The 20,323-nt window shown below is 46.9% G+C and overlaps 2 protein-coding genes across 2 annotated transcripts; both read left to right on the top strand.

Moving 5' to 3' along the window:
• The first annotated feature begins 8,277 nt into the window (after window positions 1-8,277).
• Window positions 8,278-10,672, top strand: map10 (microtubule associated protein 10). The gene has a single exon (XM_068741576.1). It carries the CDS (start codon window positions 8,278-8,280, stop codon window positions 10,645-10,647), a length of 2,370 nt encoding a protein of 789 aa, XP_068597677.1. The 3' UTR covers window positions 10,648-10,672.
• Window positions 10,673-11,413: 741 nt separating this feature from the next.
• ntpcr (nucleoside-triphosphatase, cancer-related) lies at window positions 11,414-13,884 on the top strand. Its single transcript, XM_068741358.1, has 5 exons — window positions 11,414-11,482; window positions 12,068-12,230; window positions 12,314-12,416; window positions 12,873-13,076; window positions 13,575-13,884. The coding sequence occupies exons 1-5, from the start codon at window positions 11,449-11,451 to the stop codon at window positions 13,650-13,652; spliced, it is 582 nt and encodes a 193-aa protein (XP_068597459.1). The 5' UTR covers window positions 11,414-11,448; the 3' UTR covers window positions 13,653-13,884.
• The last annotated feature ends 6,439 nt before the right edge of the window (window positions 13,885-20,323 follow it).

Raw genomic sequence — 20,323 nt, 5'->3', positions numbered from 1 at the left:
ATGATTCCGTTCATGAGTTTATAGTTGTATACAGTATATGGAGAACTGCTTCCTTAGTCAGAGTGGTTGGGAAAATTCTGCAAGAGGAGCAGGACGGAACAGAAACACACCCGAAAGTAAGCAAATGACCTTTGGACCTTTGGTGTTTGTGCGCTCCACCTTAACACAGATTATCCCGGGGCCGATGAGAACAGTGCAATTAAGCAGCTGCTCCTGTGGTTAGATATGGAGCACCTGTGCCGTGTGTTTGGGCTGCAGCCCACACAGCTCAGCGGTAAACTGCATGTGGCCCTGCAGCCCCTGTTTACATTTCAAGCAAGGGTCTGAAGGCTTGCAGTAAACACAGCATGGGGGAAGTACTGAATGAATACACAGCGAATACTGCAGGGCATTTGTAAGAGTCTCTTGTACAGAGAGCTACTTTCTGGGACCCTAACAAACCGCCTGGGTCACTGTTTGCCCAAGTGTGTTACGTAATCTGCCCCGACATCTCCGGAGCGAGCAGCGTCCCACCTCCCTGTGGCTAACATCCACAAAGCTAGTCGGTGCATTTCAGCAGCGGGGGGGAGGAGAGCAGCGGATCTTCTCCACATTGACCGACAGTGCGATTACAGAAGCAACGGAAAGGGGGGGAAAGTCCAAAATCAGGCCACTGTCACTCCGGATCATTATTCTCCGTCAACAGCCTTTACAAATCACAAAAAAGGAAGGACGGTCAAAATGAGGTTGCAAAGAACTAAGAGAAAAACAACAACAACAAGATGCTGCTTTGGGTTTGAATTAGCTCTGCTTGGCCACACAGCATGCTACTGCTGCATGATATGAGGAAAGGCCAGGCCAGGCCAGGTCAGGTCAGGTTGACACCGCTCTGCATTTGTTCTTCCCCTCCACTTGGTTAAAAAGGGTTTCCTCACATACACACACACACACACACACACACACACACACACACACACCAGTGGCTCCGGCATCTCCGGTTTGGCTAAAAGAGTCACAATATACCATGTCTTTGTTCACACTAAGTTAGAATAGCTCAAAAGCAACATCAAGTGGATGTAAAGGCCTCTACAGTAAGGACATGATTTAATAGTGTGCTTAATTCAGAAGTACAATCTGAACTACGAGAGACGAAACACTGACAGTTCAAGGAGGGTGACAAGAATCTTTTTTTATTAACAAAATTGGAATTTTGGAATTGGAATTATCTATTCAGTTATTTATGTATTGTTTTAGCCAATATCCTTAAATGCAACAGCTTAGAGCGCCGACAATCCTGCCCCCCAAAAATAAATACAAAATACACACACATCAAGTTGCCTGCCTCTCCCCTCGGCCAGAATAAAGAGCATAAATCCCCCAGTGGTTAAAAATATATTTGAAGTGCCTCCCCCATGAATAACAAACAGTCCCAAAGGTAACATGACTAAAGGTTCACTCATCACTCATTAAAGTCCTGTCCTTAAAGTGACAATTAAAAAATGTTTTCCAGTTGGGTGAGACTTTAAATGACCAAACGCTAAAATCTGAGCTTCTTTCACGTAGAAAGAAAAAAAGAAAAAAGACATTCATTAATCGAGGCGGACGCTGCATAGTGATCTTTCCCTGAGCTACAATATAAACAACATATATTCAGTTACCCAAGAACATTATCATCTGATTAATGGATCAGAGGAAGCACAAACCAGAATAACACCCCCCCGTGTCTCATCAACACTTTCTTAAGAACAAAACCACCGAGCAGGACTTGACTTTCTAATTTGTCTCATGGGAGAGTTCTGGCAACACAGAACAGACGCAGGGCTGCCTGGGAGAAAGTTCCTTCCTGGCTCACACCGAGGAAGCTGGTTATCTGCACACAGCACAGTAACGCAGCAATCTCACAGCAGCACAAAGCTGCCTCTGTCAAACCACGCAGGCTGCTGCAAATCCCAATTCTTTTGTTCTTAAGCCCACAGATTCTTGAGATCGCAGTGAATGCTTTAGGAAACTGCATCCCAGCATTCAGCGCGAACATCGATCGAAGCAATCCTGACGCTCGTTTGGGTTCAGTTGAATTTTGATACAACCTCCTTCTCAACAATACTGCTATGCTCCGCTGAGGTTAAGTGAAGGATATCAGCTCCAGCAGCAATACCTCAATGACTCACACACACACACACGCACACACACACAAAGCTGAGCACCTAATGGCACATCTGTCACAGCTCTGCTCCATTTGACTTGTTAATTACAATCAGCCTGGATCAGAAACATTCAGCGTACTTTTATGCTTCAGCACTACTCATCCGTAGGATAGTTACTCCTTGGCTCACCCAGAGTCAATCTGGCAGTCAAGGGTGCAGATGTTCAGGGGTTTAGGTGCAGCACTGGCGTACATTTTATTACACCTGCTATGATGCCATTATTAAAGGAAAAAGATAAATGGGCGTAGAAAGTGTGAAATAAATCCATCCATCAAACTCAACTCTCCATTTACGAGCTCTGCCTCCCGAGCAGGTTGTTTTCCCACAGGTGGGCAGGATTGTTCAGCCTCGGCACACGTATGGCCTCTATGGAGTCCCAACTGACTTCCGTATCTTACTGGCATATGATTGGCTGGATATTCTTTTCTCAGATTTCTTACCTGACAGTTTTATCACGGTGGCCTCTGTAGAAAACGTCCACAGAAGCAGTCATGGCATGCAGCCTGGTCTGCAGCGCACTATGGCTGCCTATTCAGACCCTTCCTCTCTCGCTACAGTAGAAAGGAGGTATGCACACCGGCACTAACCAAATCCCTTCTCATCCCTCATTGGCGGCGGCTGGCTGTGACCACAGAGGTCCGCCGTCCTGCTTGTCTGGACCCGCTGATGGGAACACAAGCCGGGTTAACCCCACGGGTCACACAACTAGTCCTTGGAGTCAGTGGCAATCGGGTTAATGACTGGCCGACCCTCATTCGATCCATTGTGGCCCAGTGACAGACACGTAGACAAAACAAGTAAGGAAGGTCAGCAACATTCGGTGGCCTTTTCCCCAACATTCCTGATATGGACACTAATGACTCCCAAAGGGAACCGGAGGTGCTGATGTAATTCAGCTCAGCGAAGCACATCTTCCTATTTAACTGACTGTTGCAGATTCAAAATGATTGCAACAGTCTTTTTTGTTTTTGTTTTACTGGTGAATGACTTGGTGAAACAAATCCTGATGCTATGATATCTGTCATAAGAAATGCTACAGTGCAGGCATAGGCAAACTGTGGCGCGCGGGCCATATACGGCCCATTGGGCTTTATAATCCGGACCGCCGAACTTGTCCAAATGATATCTTTACATTTTATTTTATTATAATTAAACCTCATTCATTTGACCTTTCCCCTGTAATGCTACCTGTAAAAGGTCAAATCCTTTCGTGTAATGGTTTTACATGTCATTTATATGAGCTCACACAAACACTCCATCCATCTGTTCCTGGCCCGGGCCCTCTGTCAAATTTTAGAACCCATTGTGGCCCGCGAGTCAAAAACTTTGCCCACCCCTGCCACAGTGGTTTCACACTATAAAGCCTAAAATGTGACGGCGGTACTTGTATAGTGCCTTCCTTCGACTCAAAGAGCTTCTACCTCATTTACATGACCTGGAAGCTACCAATGCGAATCAGGAGGGCTGTGCTAACTTGTTGCGCCACAACCCAACCCAAACCTGGAACACCAGTGAGGCGCAGTGACGGCAAATTACCTTACTTTTGTTGAATATTTGGTCGCTGTGACAATAACCGTCCCTTCGCCAATGAACCGTGACCCACATTTGTGTCTGGAGATCAAAGAGATTAAGTGGAGGGTAAACAATTATCTTTCAGATGGGAAAAACAACAACTGACAGTTACACCTGTAAAAACCCCGCCATGGACTTAAGGTCACGTGTCTGCTAACGCTGCCTGGCATTTAAGACAGAAAACCATGCTGGGTTTCAAAAGGTCATCGTTGAAAAGACTCAAGATGGTTTAAGATGACCGTGTGAAGTAGGAACATCTAATGTGTGGATCATATACTGCGATGCGTCATTGCACAATCACCATCTGTAGAGCAACAGAAGGGCCTACAAGCAGCTGTGATGAGCGTAGAGCGAAGCGTACTGCACATCATCCAGGCCTCCGGCTGACTAATCTGTTTCAGAACCAGTCTGCGTAATCCAGCATCGATGACAGAGCCGGTCATCGCAGGACTCCGACCTTTGTTCTCCCCTCTGGGCCCCCTCGTCCCAACTTCTTCTCAGTCTTTCAGCAGCAGCTCGGCTGTGTGTCACCAGAGGCTGACGGCGTCCTCACCAGCAATGGTGCTACCAGCATTTGGTTTCTGTCACTGCACCATCTGCTCCATTTCCCTCCAGCCATGACAATGCCTTTTTTGACTCGCAAGTATCTGGCACGACAGAACGCCGCTGGATGAGTGGTAAGAGAAGGGAAGGGATTAAAGACCACAATGCATGCAGCATCTACTTCTGGGCAAAATCGTGCACAGACAAATCACGGGAGCATAATGCAGAAATCCTCTGGCAAAATGCCTTTAGATAGGAAGCACTACATCTCACCAAATACAGCGTTTATCAGCTCCTAGCCTACATCTGTTTTAGGGGCTTAACCACACCAGTATCATCATCTACTGGACACAAGTAAATAAGCACGCAAAGCCACACACGTCCTGGAGAATCACACCACCAGCCATCAGATCGTATCTGTGCATAAACCATAAAGAGTAAACGCTGCGCTGTAAAGTCCTTCTGGCATCGTCTGAGCAAGCTGAGAAACAGGCCGTCCCATTGCTGTTACACTGATTACGCATGAGAAGTTAGGCAGACAAATATATTCACACACATAAATGACCTAAGACAATCCAACGTGCTGACCTTGCAGGAACTAAAGGCAACGCTTCAGAGGAGAAAGCTCCAGTCCTTGTTCTTTACTCTTTCTGGACATTGCTCAGTAAACCACCCGCAGCCATCACAAAGGGACATCCAGGGGCACGGCCGTTAAAATCAACAACATCCACCCAGTGAGAGCATCTGTGCTTTCCCCCGATGACGACGACGACGAGGGGCTTAAACCCTTCCAAAAATCTAGACTGCAATCAAAACAAAAAGACTGAGAGAAAAAAAAAAATCTGGCTTTCACAACAGAAGCAGGCAGCATGTGATCCGCTGTCTGATGGCTGGTTGGTTCTGAAGCAACAGGGCTCGGATGGGAGGCCCGACTGTGACTTCTGGTTAGTCAGCCGGCCGGTCAGCCGGTGAGCCGACCAGGTTTCCTGATTCCCGTCACATGCGGCGTGGGATCCGCCGTGGAGGAGGGCACCACCTGGTTAATGCAGTAAGGAAATAACGGCTCACCTCACAACATCTGGCCCTTTTCCCACATCAGTGCAGCAGCAAAGCAGCGTGGGAAATGAAGTAAACAAGAGGAACGAGCAGAAGGCGTTATCAGGAGCTCTGGGGGGGGGGTGCTACAAGAGGACTTAAATCAGCTGCTGCTGTGAAGTAATTTCCCAAACACGGTGTGTTATGTTAATATCATTACAGGCAATTTCTTTTTCACAAGCACAAAACATAACAGCCGTAACTCTAGTGGGGCGTCACCAAACCCCACCAGGCCAGGAGACATCCTAAACGCGCTGCAGAAGATAACAACCGAACGTGGCCTGCCTGCAGGCATGTCACAGGAAGCCGCTCCTCTGCTAGTCCTGACAGGTGCCATAATGTTGAGCGGCGCACGCATTGTGCACATAACTTTATTTTGAAAGACATATCTATCCGGCTCAATTACCCATTGTCTGGCTAGTCGTGCAGAAAGCGTTGGCAGAAACAGATGAGAGCATATTTCTTCTCCAGGGCTCTCTCTGGGCCCTATTGATGGCAGAATGCAACAGACCTCTGCTCCAACCCAGACTGAATGACTGCCGCTATTGGGGGGGGGGGGGGGTTGCTGAATAGGTCTCGCTCAAGGGGGGCTATGTTGGCACTGGTCTAAAGTGGGTAACCCTAGGCAAGGCACATTTTCATCTACATTAGGGAAGAGCTTATCTTCAATGCATTTGGAAAAGATTCCCCCCTTCCTCCTCCTCCTCCTCCTCCTCCTCGATGAAACCGAAACTCCCAATGTCCAAGAGAAAGTTCAACAAGGCACAAAACAAATGAAACATTAAGGATCATTTAGAGGCTGGATTAAGCAAAACATCAGGAAGGGCGTGAATTCATCTGTTCAAACATCTTTAGCATGTTGACAGGGAAAAAAATTAAGAAATGAATGAGCTTTATTTGTTTTGTTTTTTTGCCGTTTGCACACAGCAACAGCAAATTATTCACGACATCACTGCAGATGTCTTAATGGTCCGTTTCAATGGGGCCTCCCTGATGATCAGAGCTTTGTCAGATGGATTTAATCCAACATGTTCTGCATTTGAGGAGAATTCACGTTGAAGGCAAATCATCAGCATACTGGAGCCGTCTCAAAACACTCATGTGTGCCTATAAAGCAAACTAATCCTTCCCAGACACAAAGTGCTGTGAAGAATAGCGGCGTCTTATTGATTCTGACGCTCCAGGTTATTTTTTTTTTTGGCTCGATCGGCTCACGTGGGAGCCGTAAAAGCCGGTAGCAGTGAAAATTAAACAACGGAAAAACAACATTTACACTCACAAGCACCCAGTTGTTGTGTCTGCAACTGGGCTTATTTGTTTCCTCTTCACTGGGAAGTTATTGTGGAGTCTAAACTTCCTGCAGGAAGACAGCGAAGGATATGATGCAGAAAGCTAAACAAGCATGTCGCTTGTTTACCCTTGCACCACTGGGGGGTATACGGAATGTTGAAAAGGCCGCATGAGCAGACAGAAATAACAGAAGATCAATGAATATGGTGTGTAGAAGCAGACCGTCAGATAGTGTTAATGGAGAATCACATAGAAGGGGAAATAGTCCTTTGTAAAGATTAAGCACGTAAATAACAGCAAAGGTACTATTACCTACACGAATAACAAAACCACGACACAATTCAATCTAGATTGTTACAAAAATAAATTGTGTTTCTTCGACATGAGGCTTTTATTAGTCATGACCAGTTGCACAATGGTGCTTTTAGCGCCCCCTGGTGATCTCTCGCTGAATTAGAAAATAATTCTTACACAAATCCTGTCCAGTTACCGCGCGCGCGCGCACGCACACGCACATACACACACACACCAGCACCAAAAAAATATGACGTCAACGTGCCAGATAGTTGACGGTCAACGCACTTGAAAGATGATGACAGAAAATGGTTAGCCGACAGGAATATGCATGCAATTCTACATTTAGTCATTTCAGCGGACGCGCATCGAATTTGGACTATAATGACAAATAAACAGATATTAATTCCACTCAATTAAAATCTCCGCGCTGCAACGGAGAGTCCAGTTAAAACCAGCTCGGATGTGCGTATACACCGGAACATTAGAGCCGGCGTTCCCGCAGCATCTCCTCCTCCTCCTCCGCGCGAAGTGCGTAAAATGAACTTTATCCTTTGTGCTCACCATCACGACCGGCGCGGTGATAACGACTTTCGACGCCTTTCGCTACTCTCAACAGTGTGAAGCTGCCCCCCCCACCCCCCCACTTTCCGACCTAAGCCCTACTTTTCTTTTGGATTCTGTCGGTCGGCGCGGAGGGAGAGAAAGAGACCATATGGGTAATTACCTTTAACCGTGAGCGAGCGGTGTCCGATCAGTTATCCTTAGAGGGTAAACCCAGCGGAGGATCCGGCAGCCCGTCTCACATCCCTCCACCTCTCAACTGGAGCGGCGCAGCAGCACCTACCTCTGTGACGACAACAGACTCCGCCCAACCGACCCTTGAACAAACTCCGCTGATCCGCGCATTGGCTGCCCGAATGCCATTGATTATAACTCAGGTTGATCTATTTTTAGTCTTATGTGTACACAGACACACGCAGTTGTTTGTTCCTCTTGTCTATTTTTATTTGTTTAAATGTCTTCCACACGTTTACAAATATCACACGAGTTCGAATATAACAAAAAAGTATGTAGTATTGTGGTTCCAATTCGAATTTAAAGCAGTCGTACGCTCCAAGAGACCTTTAAAGACCTCATTTCCCAGGTATCCCCTCTGCGAGGAGGGTATGACGCAAAAAGCTCGCGACAACGTTGTTTCCATGGAGCCAATAGAAGCTAAGCTAACAGCCGGAGCCTGCGGATTAAGCTAGCAGAGGCGCCGCTAGCGTTTTGTTGTTGTTGTTTAGCGTCTTCCAAGATGTCGGGACAGCAAAACGACGACAACGACGAGATTCTGTTTTCCTTTGAGTTCATGGTGGAACGCGTCCGGATCGAAGAACAGAGCGACGTTGTTTCCGACCAGCTGGCTCTCGGAGTTCGACTCCTGGACTTTCCGACGCTGCTCATTTACCAGCCTCGGGGGAGCAGCCGCGGAGGACACGTCTTCAACAGGGGCAAGTGCTGCTTCTTCAGAATGAACGTGCACGCGCTGCACGCCCAGCTGCGCGACGGCCCCCTGCACGCCATGGTGTTGGACGTGAAGGAGGACATCCCGAGATTAGTTGGGACGTCGCTCATCTCTCTCTCCAGCGTGATGGACAGGGTCAGGCAGGATGTGACGCAACGCGGCGCCGCTGCTGCGTCATCACACGGTGAACGGGGGGTTACTGGTTTGTGTGATGTCATGGGGGGGAGAATTGGGTCCATTTCCCTGAGTTATAGGCTGCTAACTTTGGGCGCTAGCGTACTGCCCCTTATCACAGACAGTCAGAGCACCAGCGAGCAAAAGGGAAGCGGGGGGACGAATGAATCTCCAGAATCAGTACCTCCGGAATGTGGGAATGTCTGTTCATCCATGCTGAAGTCGGATGTTAGGAGAAAGCACCCCGACTGGACGCCATCAAATAATAGCCTGACGCCTGAAGATAATCCGGACAGCCATGTTTCTGTGGCCGTGAAAGCTGAACACAAAGCGACAACCCAAAGCCCTCCGAGTCCCAAAAACGAAAGCCGCTTTGAGGAAGATTTAACTGTATTCTGTCCGCCTCATCTCTTCTACGATAATTCTGCTGAGGAAAAATGTAAAAAGGAAGCAGGCGACTGGAAACGGCTGAATCCAGACTCTGAGCCGTTCCCTTTTGACGAGGCGCGCTCTGAAGATGAGATGTCTGGAATTAGTAAAAGCCCTCCCTTTACGAAGCGGGCTGTGAAACATGACGTGAAAATAAACGGGCAAACGAGTGGCGTGACTCCGAATGCCTGCGGTGAAGCTCTACGGCAGTTGCCTCTGCTCAATGCTCTTCTGGTTGAGTTGTCTCAGTTGAGTGGGCAGAATCCACGCCAGCCTCTGTCTGTTCATCCCAATCTGTCTTGGATTTACAGACCTGCGTCCCCGGAGCCTTCAGTCGGGCACGGAACCCCAGCAGGAAAGGCTCGTCACGGTTCTGGTCCCCATTTAAAGAATACGCACCCCGCCAGGAAGTGTCCAGCGCCAGCATTTAGGCCTTCATCTGTGAAAGACGCAGAAGAAGAGGCTTTGATGAAGGGCACATCCCACAGGAAGAAGCTTACGTATGGCACAACGAAAAGCTTTAAGCTGAGGCTGAAACTACGTTCGTCTCGTGGAGCTAAACGCTGTGAAGCCAAGACATTAATAGAAAATAAAACGCGGGGAAGTACGGTCAAAGGGAAGGCGACGGCGAATAATCAAACGATGTCCCGCGAAAGGAAGGTGGGATTAAATCACGGCAGCGTTCCCAGTGAAAACGCAGAGGAAGTGACGCGAGGCGCCGCTGTGGGCTCTACGCTGCAGGGAACAGTTACTTTTAAGAAGGAACGCCTCAACCAGGAAGTTCACGGTGAACAACACGGATACGCTCCAAGAGAGAGAGACTGTAATCTTATTCACGTCCCCGGTGGAGACGACGACGATGGCGTGGGCAAAACTAAAGACGGGGGTGAGCATCTCGGCGCATCGGGTCAGTCGGAGTCTCCGTCTGATGGGCATGGAGACAGAACGCCGTCTTCAGGAAGCGGCAGCCCAAAACCCTCCTCGTCAGAGTCTGGCGAAGAAGACGAGGAGGAGGCGGACTACACGGACGACTTCAACAGCCTGGAGTCCGGCGACGCCTTCTCTCCCGACCCGGCGAGCAGCCCCGAGCGCTCCGGATCGCAGACTCCTCGGTCTCCGGTGCGCCCGGACTTCTCCAACGCTGGTTCTTCTGACTCTGACGCAGTCCTCCCCCAACCAATCGAAGCCTCTCCGCAGCGCACCTTGGGGGGCACGTACATAATCACGCCTCGGGCCCAGACCTCGGCGCCGGGCGTTTCCTCCGCTGACAGCGATGGGTCGGCTTCCTTACAATCCACACGCTGCAGGAAACAACCAGAGAGTGGGAGAATGGGGAAGCGCTTCGGAACCGACAGTTCACCATCATCACAAGGTCAGGACGGCGAGTCGGCGAAGGACGGCGGCCCAGGACAAGGGATTTCAGACGAAGCGATGTCCTCCATCGAACCGCAAGGGATGGAGGAACTGGAGGATGAGCTTGGATCTCTCGATTTCAGGAATCAATATCAGCACATCTCTAAACTCGTGGCCTGTAAATTACCTGGTTACACTATTTAAAGGAAATAATACAGAGGTCCGTGTTATTATGTCAAGTAAAGCACCGAGAGGTAGTAATGTACTGTACAGTGTACACAACAGACACATATATGTTGAAGTTCTCCTTTCGGTTAAGATGGCAGAGTTTTGAATAGAGACAAGCTTTATTTTGTAATGATGTATTCATTATACTCTGTAATTACTGGATGTGAGCTAACTGGACAGTTGCATAAATGAGTAGGCTGAGAAGATGAACTCACTGTCTCTCTCTCTCTCTCTCTCTCCATGCCATTCATGCAGGTCATTTCTTTCAGAACGTGTTTCCAGTCAAAGTAAAACATTTCTTAGCGTTCATGGAGCAGCTGCTAATTTCAGTGTGTACATCAGCAGCTTTACGTTTGCATCCTGATGATATATTTGATAAGTAAAACAGAATGTTGTTCTATTCATATTTAACTGGTTTGGTGTGTTTTTTGTGGCTGTCAGTGAGACAACTGAACCAACAATATTTATATTGCATTAAATACTGTCATTTGAATGTAGTTTTATGGTACACACTTACATTTTCTAATTATTTAAAATGTATGCGTTTTTCAGTTTTCAAATTGTATAAACTATTTTAGGATTAGAATGAGATATTGTCTTTTCACAGTTTTTACTGATGTGTTATTTGCTAGATGAATAATATTAAGCATAAAAACAATAAAGAAATAGCTACGTTAATGACGTAGTTCTAGTTCCGGAGTGCCGGCCAATTGCGCATGCGCCGACTCGTTGTTTACGGAAGAGCCGCGGCGCAACGTGCTGAGAGGTTGAGACGAAATGTTCCGACACGTATTTCTGACTGGACCTCCAGGTAACACGCAGAACCCAGTGGGTCCGGTGGTCGGAGATTAAATCCGGACTGGCCAGTCAGCCAGCGATAACGTCGGTCCTCACCGGTTAGCTTGTTTTAGCTTGTTTTAGCTGCTGGTAGCGTGCTATGGTCGCTGGAAAGACGGGACTTCTTTCTACGCGTTGAAGACGTTTCACCGCGCATGCAGCTGTGACTGGAGAAGTAGAGCCCGGTTAACGCCGGTACTTTGAGGGTGCAAACAGCGTCACTTGCCGAGCAGATGTTTTTCCTCATTCAACACAAAACTCTACATTTACTGACTAATGCAGTCTCAAAATGATTCTCCTGAATATGCTCGTCATGAATCCAGTGGCAAATCCAAAGAAACGTTATAAAAATCACAGAAGAAGTAAACGCAGGATTATTCCAGAATGTGAAGTCCTTTTCTTTGATCAATGAGTTAAACAATTCCCCAGAAACGAATCTCATTTGCAGCTCCAGGGTCACCTCAAAGAGCTCGAGATGCTCTTTGAGGTGACCCCATTAAGGTGTTGTGGAACATTTTAAATGTTTGTTTTTGTCTGTACGCTGTTATTTTAATTCCAGGAGTGGGGAAGACCACCCTGGTCCAGAAGGCCTGTGGAGCGTTAGCGTCATCGGGAGTGGGAGTGGAAGGGTTTTACACGGAGGAGGTCAGGGAGGGAGGCCGGAGAATCGGCTTTGATGTCGTCACGCTGACGGGCGAGAGGGGCCGCCTGTCCAGAATCAGGTAGCAGGGCCGTCGGACCGGCCCGGACCAAACGGCAGCGTCTCTGTTATTTTTAGTAACGCCGGTCTTATTCTGATTTCCAGAGATGTCGCTGCTTCCTCTCTTGGAAGACGGGAACACACGGTCGGGCAGTACGTGGTCGACTTGCCTTCCTTTGAAAACCTGGTGCTGCCCCTCTTCAGACGTGTAAGACAAGCGGCTGCGTGCTTTTAAAACTCCTCAATGGATCACAGAAAGCAAAGCATTTCCCCCCCCAACAAATCATCAAAGCTTTGCCCCCCCCCCCCCCCCCCCCCAAAAAAAAAAAAAAAAACGATGGAATAATTGGAAGCTTTCAAACACGTAAATTCCAAAGTGACACTTTTAGTGTCCGTGGTGCCGTCTGGCTGTCAATCGCCGTGATTGATCCTTAATGCAGAGCCTGGAGCCGACAAAGAGGCCGTGATCATGCAAACCCTGTCACTGGTTTGACTGATCACTGATCACTGATCAATGAGAGTTTTATATGCGGCCCATGGCTTTCGATAACCCGAACGGAACTGCCTTCCTTCTGTTTTCCATAGTCGTAACTAACATCAAGCATTTATTTGTGCACGTGTTTGACGGCGCACTTGGCTTTCCGCTAACGCCCACCTGCTCCAGGTGGGGCCCGCGGACGGCAGGGGGGTGTTCGTCATGGACGAGATTGGCAAAATGGAGCTCTTTAGCCAGTCATTCATCAGCTCAGCGAGACAGACGCTGGACGGCTCCGCCCGCACCGTCCTGGGAACCATCCCCGCCCCGAAGGGTAAACCGCTGGTCCTGGTGGAAGAGGTGCGGAGCAGGGGCGACGTCAAGGTGTTCGCTGTGAGTCTGCAAGCACCCTGTTGGGGGGGGGGGGGGTAGATATATACCTCCCACATCAGCTGCAGAACACTATTTGCACCGTATCCTCTTGTCTTTAGCCGGCTAGCTGACCCGCTTGCTAACGCGGTGCCCTGCTTTATCCCTCTGCTGCAGCGGGATTAACTCTAAATCACGCGTGACTGATTCAACAACAAAAGGGGGCGGTCTCAAATGTCAAAAATCATTTATCACAGACGACTTGTGGAAATTGTCATGCAAAGCACTTTCTGCACCCGGGGGCGTCAAAACAAGACTCTGGAGCAGTGTGAATATTTGTGGGACTAAAAGTAGGATTAGGTAGGAGACAGGAGGTCGGAGATGACGTGTGGACGATAACCCTGAAGTGGACACTGCGTTGTCTGATGCTAACCGGAAAGTCATTTTGTCCCGCGCTTGTGTACATTATCTGAACACTGTTGCTATAGTGGCTGATCTTTTCTTTTTTTTTTTTTGCCTTAGGTTTCAAAAGAAAACAGGAATACGATCCTACAGGATATTTTAGCGGTGCTGCAAACCTGCCAGAACCAAACCAGCTGATCTGAAGATTCAGAGCCACAAAGAGAGACGCAGCCAGCAGCCCGTGGGTCTCTGTGCTGACATCACATTTTATTTGTGTCATACACACACACACACACACACACAGCACAAGACTGAAGTGGAGCCAGGCAGGCTTCCTAAGCAGGGTTTGCGACCTAACCTGAAGGCCACACAGAAGTTAGCTGCTGGAAGAGTTGCTGCGTCGCCCCATGCATGCATTTATGCACACTATTCTATTCCCCCCCCCCCGCAGCTTTAAAATGGATTGCATGCTGAATAATTGATTTGCGAGATGGAGCATAGCGGTGGAATTGTTGAATCATTGTGAATGTCTTGTGCTCCCAGACGCCTTCAAGCAGCCGCGCTTGATGCTTTCTCCTGCAGATACTCCCAACAGGCGTCTCCCTTTTATTAACGTAAAGCCTTAAAGTGTTCACAAGTGTTTTGTTCTGTCTGCAAACAGAGCATTGCACCTGTTTATTCATTTAGTCTGTCGCTATGTGGAGCCTCCATAGTGTTCGTCTCAACAACCTGAAGACATGCCATCGAAAACCAATCAGTATTTAACACGGCACCTCTGGCCAATCCATTCCTGCTTGTTTATCTGCCTGAATGAACCACAATAATTGAAAAATAAATTTGTATTTTTTTTTTGTCTCTTACAGCATGACTGTTTTTTGCTCTGGCATTTATATCTTATGAGAATGGAAATTGTTCATCTGCTGGTTTTCAACCCACCAATCTTATTTTTGTAGTCACCAGTGCAAAATAAATGTGATTTGCTTTGTTTTCAGGGACTAAATGCTTCATCTTTGGAGATAATGGAATCTCTGTATTTGTGTTTGTGTGTGGACAGCCAGATTATATAAAAGGCTAAATAGTGATATATATTTTTTTACCCATCTACGTCCATATATGATGGATTTATTCCCGCTGTGCAACTCCAAAGACACTCGGAAGATAAAGGAGTAACATGGAGCTGGTGCCAATTATTACAAAAGAGGTTGTAAATTAATAAGAAATATACACGATATAAGGACGATGTGAAATGGGGGCGAAGGAGCTCAAAAACATTCAAGCATTTGTTCCATAGTTCATGCAAAACCCCGCTGAGTGGCAGCTCACTGGCTGAGCTCCAGAGTTGGCATTTAATAAAAAAAAATTTATCCTGTGCCAAAGATTTTTTTTTTCAACACTGAAGCATTTTCAGGTCATTTCAAAGTGAAAATAAATGGAAAGCTTCTTTAAAAAAAATAAAAGAAGCAGCTTGACAGCTGATGTAACCTGTCTGGTTGGCTGCGGTTGGAGCTGCCGGCTGCGTTCAGCGTCAGACGTGCTGCTGCGCCGCCGTCTGTTCTGCTGCATTGGTTCTACCGAAGAACCTCGAGGTCAGCTGGCACCGACTGTCGCTGACTCGGCTTCAAAGGTCACAGTGGTGGCGTTTAGGAGCTGACAGGGAGCTGTAACGTGGCATTGCAGACACACACAGCCAGTTACAGCTGTGTGACACATCTGGCAGCCATGTTGGATTGTAGACAAATGACACCAGGCATTCTTGGTGCGTCTCTGCACCTGCAGAAAACACCTAAGCGCCTATTATTGGATGGATGAATAATAATTAGAGTAAATTATTTGGTGGTGCAGTGGTTAGCGTTGTTGCCTCACAGCAAGAAGGTCACAGGTTTGCATCTGATTTGCAGCCTCTCTGTGTCTGCGTGGGTTCTCTCCGGGTTCCTCCCACCAAAAACATGCAGCTTAGGTGAATTGGTTGCACTGAATTGTCCATAGGCGTGTGTGTGTGTGTGTGTGTGCGATCAACTGGCAGCTTGTCCAGGGTGTGCCCCGCCTCTCGCCCGTTGACTGCTGGGATAGGCTTCCGTAGATCCCGTGGCCCGGTAACGGAAAAAGCGGTTAAGAAGATGAATGAATGAATAAATTATTTTCATTGTATTGATCAACACACATGAACATTTTTTGAGAGAGCTTAAAATAATGTATTTATTTATTAGTACTGTTATTGTAGAAGTCATTATAAATACAACTAGAAAAGCACTCAGAGAGCACAGACCTCCGCCAAGCAGCTCATTCCTCTTCTAATTGGATTTACACTGTCCACATGGTGATCTGGATCATCATCAAAAGGTTCTATATTGTTCTTGCTATCTTTATACACCAACCATGAAAAGTAAAAGAGAATCAAAGTTCATGTGTATTTGTAACTAATTTTTGAATCCTTAAATGCGGGTTTAATGTTAAAATTAAATAATTTGTACTGACTCTGTTATTCTGGATCCTATCCAGATTAAATTTGGTGGTCAGACAGAGGCCCCCACCCTACATTTTGCTAATGGTTGGACAAACAAACGCTGGCGATCACATCCGGCCTCGGCGGAGGTACCGGTAATAATAATGTAACTAGTTGACAGGTAAAGAGCTAAATGTTATGGATAAACACTCAAAATAATGATGCATAAATATACTGTTGGTGTAGGCATCCTCAAAATCATCATAAATATTTGTATTTATTTTATTTATTTTGGCAGCAGACAAATGTTTTACATCCAAGAAACTGTCTTTACGCATCGTGCCCCTGTTTGGCGACCCTGCCAGGGAGTAGTAATGCATGGCTGGGCCCTCAGCGGGAGCAGCCGTACAGAATAGATGTAATGAGCGTGAAATGCATGAATATCCATATCACAAAGATGCATTCGCTCCATATCTGCAGGACAGATGTCCGTGCGGCACCATGTGCCCTTTATCCACCCTCGCAGAAAAGCAAGGCGCTTACCAGCAATCCGGGACAAAAGAGAGCTCGCTGGTGGCCGAGTGGGGAGTCGGGTGGATGATGGTGGAGCGGGGTTGGGGGGGGGGGGGGGGGGGCTTAGATGAGGACATTTCTCTCCAGTTATTGCTCTTTGTGATACCAAGCCCAGGAGGCACAATGACAGCTGCAGAGGGCAGACATATAATGACATATTGTCAGGGAAGCTCTCGGCCAAAAAATGGCAAAGACAGCAGACGAAAATCTGACAAAGTGGGAGATGCCCAAAAGCGCCGCTCCAGTGTTCCCAAAGTCAGGCTTCAGATGCGCTGCTTATTTCCCAAGGTGACTGCAGGAGTTATTGAAAGATTTTGGCGCTCATGCTTCTCGGCGCCTCTGATTTGTCAGTGCTAAAGTTTGCTCATTGTTCAGTCTCAGCGACCCCCACCCCCCCCTTTAAATCAGGTTAAATGTACTGGTATATGCTCTCGCCCAAAGGCATTGCTAAACAAGATCTTTCATTTCCGTTGTTGTGCTAATGGGCGTTACCGAGGTCCGCCGGCACTGACAGGTGGGCAGTTAGTGTCAAATGGGGCCAGAAGGCTGTGGAGGCGAAGCCATTTGATCCGGTTTGCCCACCGCCAATGATCTCTAAACCACTCTACCCATTACATCACTTCCATGGCTCCCTGGGGGGCTGCTGGAGTCAGACAGTGTTGGGTTTCAAAGCCAGTGTCCAGACCACAAGCAGCATCCCTCTAGGAGCCCGCCTCCTGGATCCGGTTCAAAGCTCCAAACACAAGAATGAGAATACAAAAAACAAAAAGGTAAAGTCTCATCTCATTTATTACCTTCCAAAAACCACAGACATCTTTACTTATTGTTTTGTTTAAGAGCAGAACTGTATGACAAAACAAGAACTATTAACATTTTTCTTGTCAAGTTTAAAGAGCAATGCGTCATTCCAGAGGCGGTAGGGGTGGGGGTGGGGGGGGGGTCGCGGCCTGAGGGCATCCCTCTCCTGTTACACCACCTCGATGGTTTCCTGTGATCCTGGGATCTCTTCCAACGACTGTGGTGAATCCTGTGAGTCACTCCTCTCCTGTGGTTGCACAACAAAACCCGGACCTCACATCACCCTCGGGGGGGTGGGGGGGGGGGGGGGTGCAGGTGTTGTTTATAGTGGTGCACACAAAATCAACGTTTGCATCCCTGCTGAAGGTTTGAAACTCCCAGCGCTGGTAGAAAGCAGCAGGAGCTGTCAGCAGAGGATGTGGAGGTCAAAGAGCACAGAGAGGACACAGAGATGGGGGGGGGGGGGGGGGGGGGGTGATCAATCGATTGGCTGTTTCTACATCTCTGGGCCACAAAGGATGTGCTTCTTATTCCAAAAGTAGACACGGAGGACATACACACAAATCAATCTTTATTATGTGTGTGTGGGGGGGGGGGGGGGGGGACTACATGATTGTAGTCCATGCATATCCAGAAAATAAATCCCACGTGTGCGTGCAACCGATGTGAATTTGCCGATCACGTCTTGGCTGTCTTTTTGTCTTAATTTTTCTTGCTCAGAATAAGCAGAATCGTGTCATGGGAGTTTCACATCCAGACTGAACGGCTGCTGGTTCCAGTTTACGCCGCAGTGAGGCTGAATCACAGACTGTCCAGCTCTTCAACGCCTGTAATGATTCACAGATTCCTGACCTGTCGTGATCGATACCGCTCCGCTGGATGCTTCGGACAAATTTCCACCGCAAATTCAGAGCTTTGTGAGCCGTTTCCATTCCATGCACCTCCAAAACTGCTGTGTGCATGTGCACATCTGTCTGTCCGTGCCAGGCCCGCGCTGGGACTTGGCAGTGGCTGTTTGGACTGAACCGTGTCGCAGTGGCTGTGCCAAAACGCATCTTCCCCTGTTTTCTGTTCAACTGTATTCATCTTTTACTTCTGCTGATGCTTCGTCGACTTCCCAAGGTTGAATTCATAGTTTGGAATTCAGCTCCGCATGGGGCTTGAATATTAAATGATCAAATTTAAAATGCTTTTATTAACAGCAACAATTTACTCAGTCGGGCGCATAACTCCGCCATGGCTGAACAATCCTTACATGCATCGCTTCGGTTTAATCCATCATTCAACCCTCCAACCGTCTCCAGGAAATCAGATGTGTAATCTTTGTGTAATCATGATGCACATATTAATTGCCTTAGTAATTTATTGTAATTTATGTAAGTTATTTATTGTCATTTATTGTCATTTTGCATCAGTGGTGTAATTTATTTTAGATTAATTGTTAGTTTGCACTGGCGGTGTAAAATCATTTTATTTTTGTTTTTCTAATGTTACGTTGCATCAATTGAGTAATTGAATATTGGTTTTATTTTTATTTGTATTGTTAAATTTGTATTGTTAATTGTGGATGATTTATGTACGAAGGACTTTCAACGGAAACAAGACCGCAAGGGCTTTTTTGAAATGCTCCTCTTAGACAGGATGTTTGACTTTATTTGTACTGTAATACATGCTACTGTGTGACTGTACTTGTACTCTAACATTCTACCTAATAAATATATTCATCATCATCATGCAGGATTTCAGCGTCTGTCCCTTTATACCAGGGGTAGGCAACCTTGTTCATGGCACGTGCCACTTTACAATATACTCAAGCCCAGAGTGCCAACACTTACTTATTTAATAAAATGGTACCGGGCCGCACACAAAGAATAACTAATGTATATAATTTCCTTTGTATTAATTATCAGTCTAAAAGGTCATGGTCACGTGATACATTACTAAAAATAACAGAAAAAACCAGCGTGTTTTAGAGCTTCAAAGGGGAAAAGGCCAAATGAGGAGGAAGAAGAGGAGCCGACGACCTCCAAGAAAATGAAAGCTTCTTTTAACAGACAAACCAGAAGTCATACTTAAAACACGGGTTTATCTACAGCTGACTCCGCACCAAGTCTGCTCTGCCTTAACGAGGTAAACGTCTTCGGCACATAGAGACCAAGAACCCTGGATTAATATACAAGAACTTTATGGTGAGCAGATATTGGTGTAATAATTGTTTAATAGTTATTGGAAGTGCATAATATAAAGTTTATTGATATTCCTCTTTTTTTTATTTAATTACTCCCTTGTGGGCAAAAAACAAATAGCCCGGCATTAAACCGGTCCGTGGCAGGAAAAAGGTTGTGGGCCGCTGGTTTAGTTGATCGTTATATAATAGTACACGAGTCTACTACTAGAACTATTACTATAAATCAGTGTTGTGTAGGAAACACATATAATTTACCGGAGTCGATAGGAAAGCGTCCTTTAAGTATTCTTAATAGAACTTAATAAAACATGATAGGCGAGTCTACCTCGATGGCAGGTGACAATCAGATTATTGCCTCTACGCGTGTCATAAATAGCCTCGTGTGCCAGGTCGGGCACGCGCGTCTTAGGTTGCCGACCCCTGCTTCATACCTTTCTACGATGATGCACTTTCCTGGATCGTTCTCTATTCTTCCGTCAAGTTCTGTGGAAATCCGTCTCATTGATTTCATGTAATCCTGAAATGTTATGAGGATGATCCTGAGGTACCAGATTCCGGTCTCACCGGATCAGGCTATGATGTCTGGCGGTGACGGAGCTAATCGATCCTTGTCATACGCCATTGATTGTCATCATTGACTTAGATTTTCATTTCTAAATAGTGAAAACAGAATTGCTGGAGGTTGTGAAGACGATGTCGCAAGCGACCTTGAATATTTAATCTCACACCAAATTAAACTGATAAATCCGCAGCCCTTCAGCTAATCCCACCCTCGGAGACCTTGGAGGGAATCGACAAATATTTAGCAATGCTAAACTCCTCCTGCGGCTGTGATGTCTGCAGAGGATGCCGGTTTCTACGAATCTA

The sequence above is a fragment of the Brachionichthys hirsutus genome, chromosome 7 (genome assembly GCF_040956055.1).
Source record: "Brachionichthys hirsutus isolate HB-005 chromosome 7, CSIRO-AGI_Bhir_v1, whole genome shotgun sequence".
NCBI classification, from domain to species: domain Eukaryota; kingdom Metazoa; phylum Chordata; class Actinopteri; order Lophiiformes; family Brachionichthyidae; genus Brachionichthys; species Brachionichthys hirsutus.
This window is presented reverse-complemented; position numbering and strand designations above follow the sequence as displayed.

What these genes read in the sequence shown, in the direction of transcription:
- ntpcr (XM_068741358.1), top strand. Translation starts at nt 11,449, where the DNA reads ATGTTCCGACACGTATTTCTGACTGGACCTCCAG. An exon ending in ATTTCTGACTGGACCTCCAG is followed by an intron (nt 11,483 to 12,067) that starts GTAACACGCAGA and finishes TTTTAATTCCAG; the next exon opens with GAGTGGGGAAGACCACCCTG. An exon ending in GGCCGCCTGTCCAGAATCAG is followed by an intron (nt 12,231 to 12,313) that starts GTAGCAGGGCCG and finishes TCTGATTTCCAG; the next exon opens with AGATGTCGCTGCTTCCTCTC.
- map10 (XM_068741576.1), top strand. Translation starts at nt 8,278, where the DNA reads ATGTCGGGACAGCAAAACGACGACAACGACGAGATTCTGTTTTCCTTT.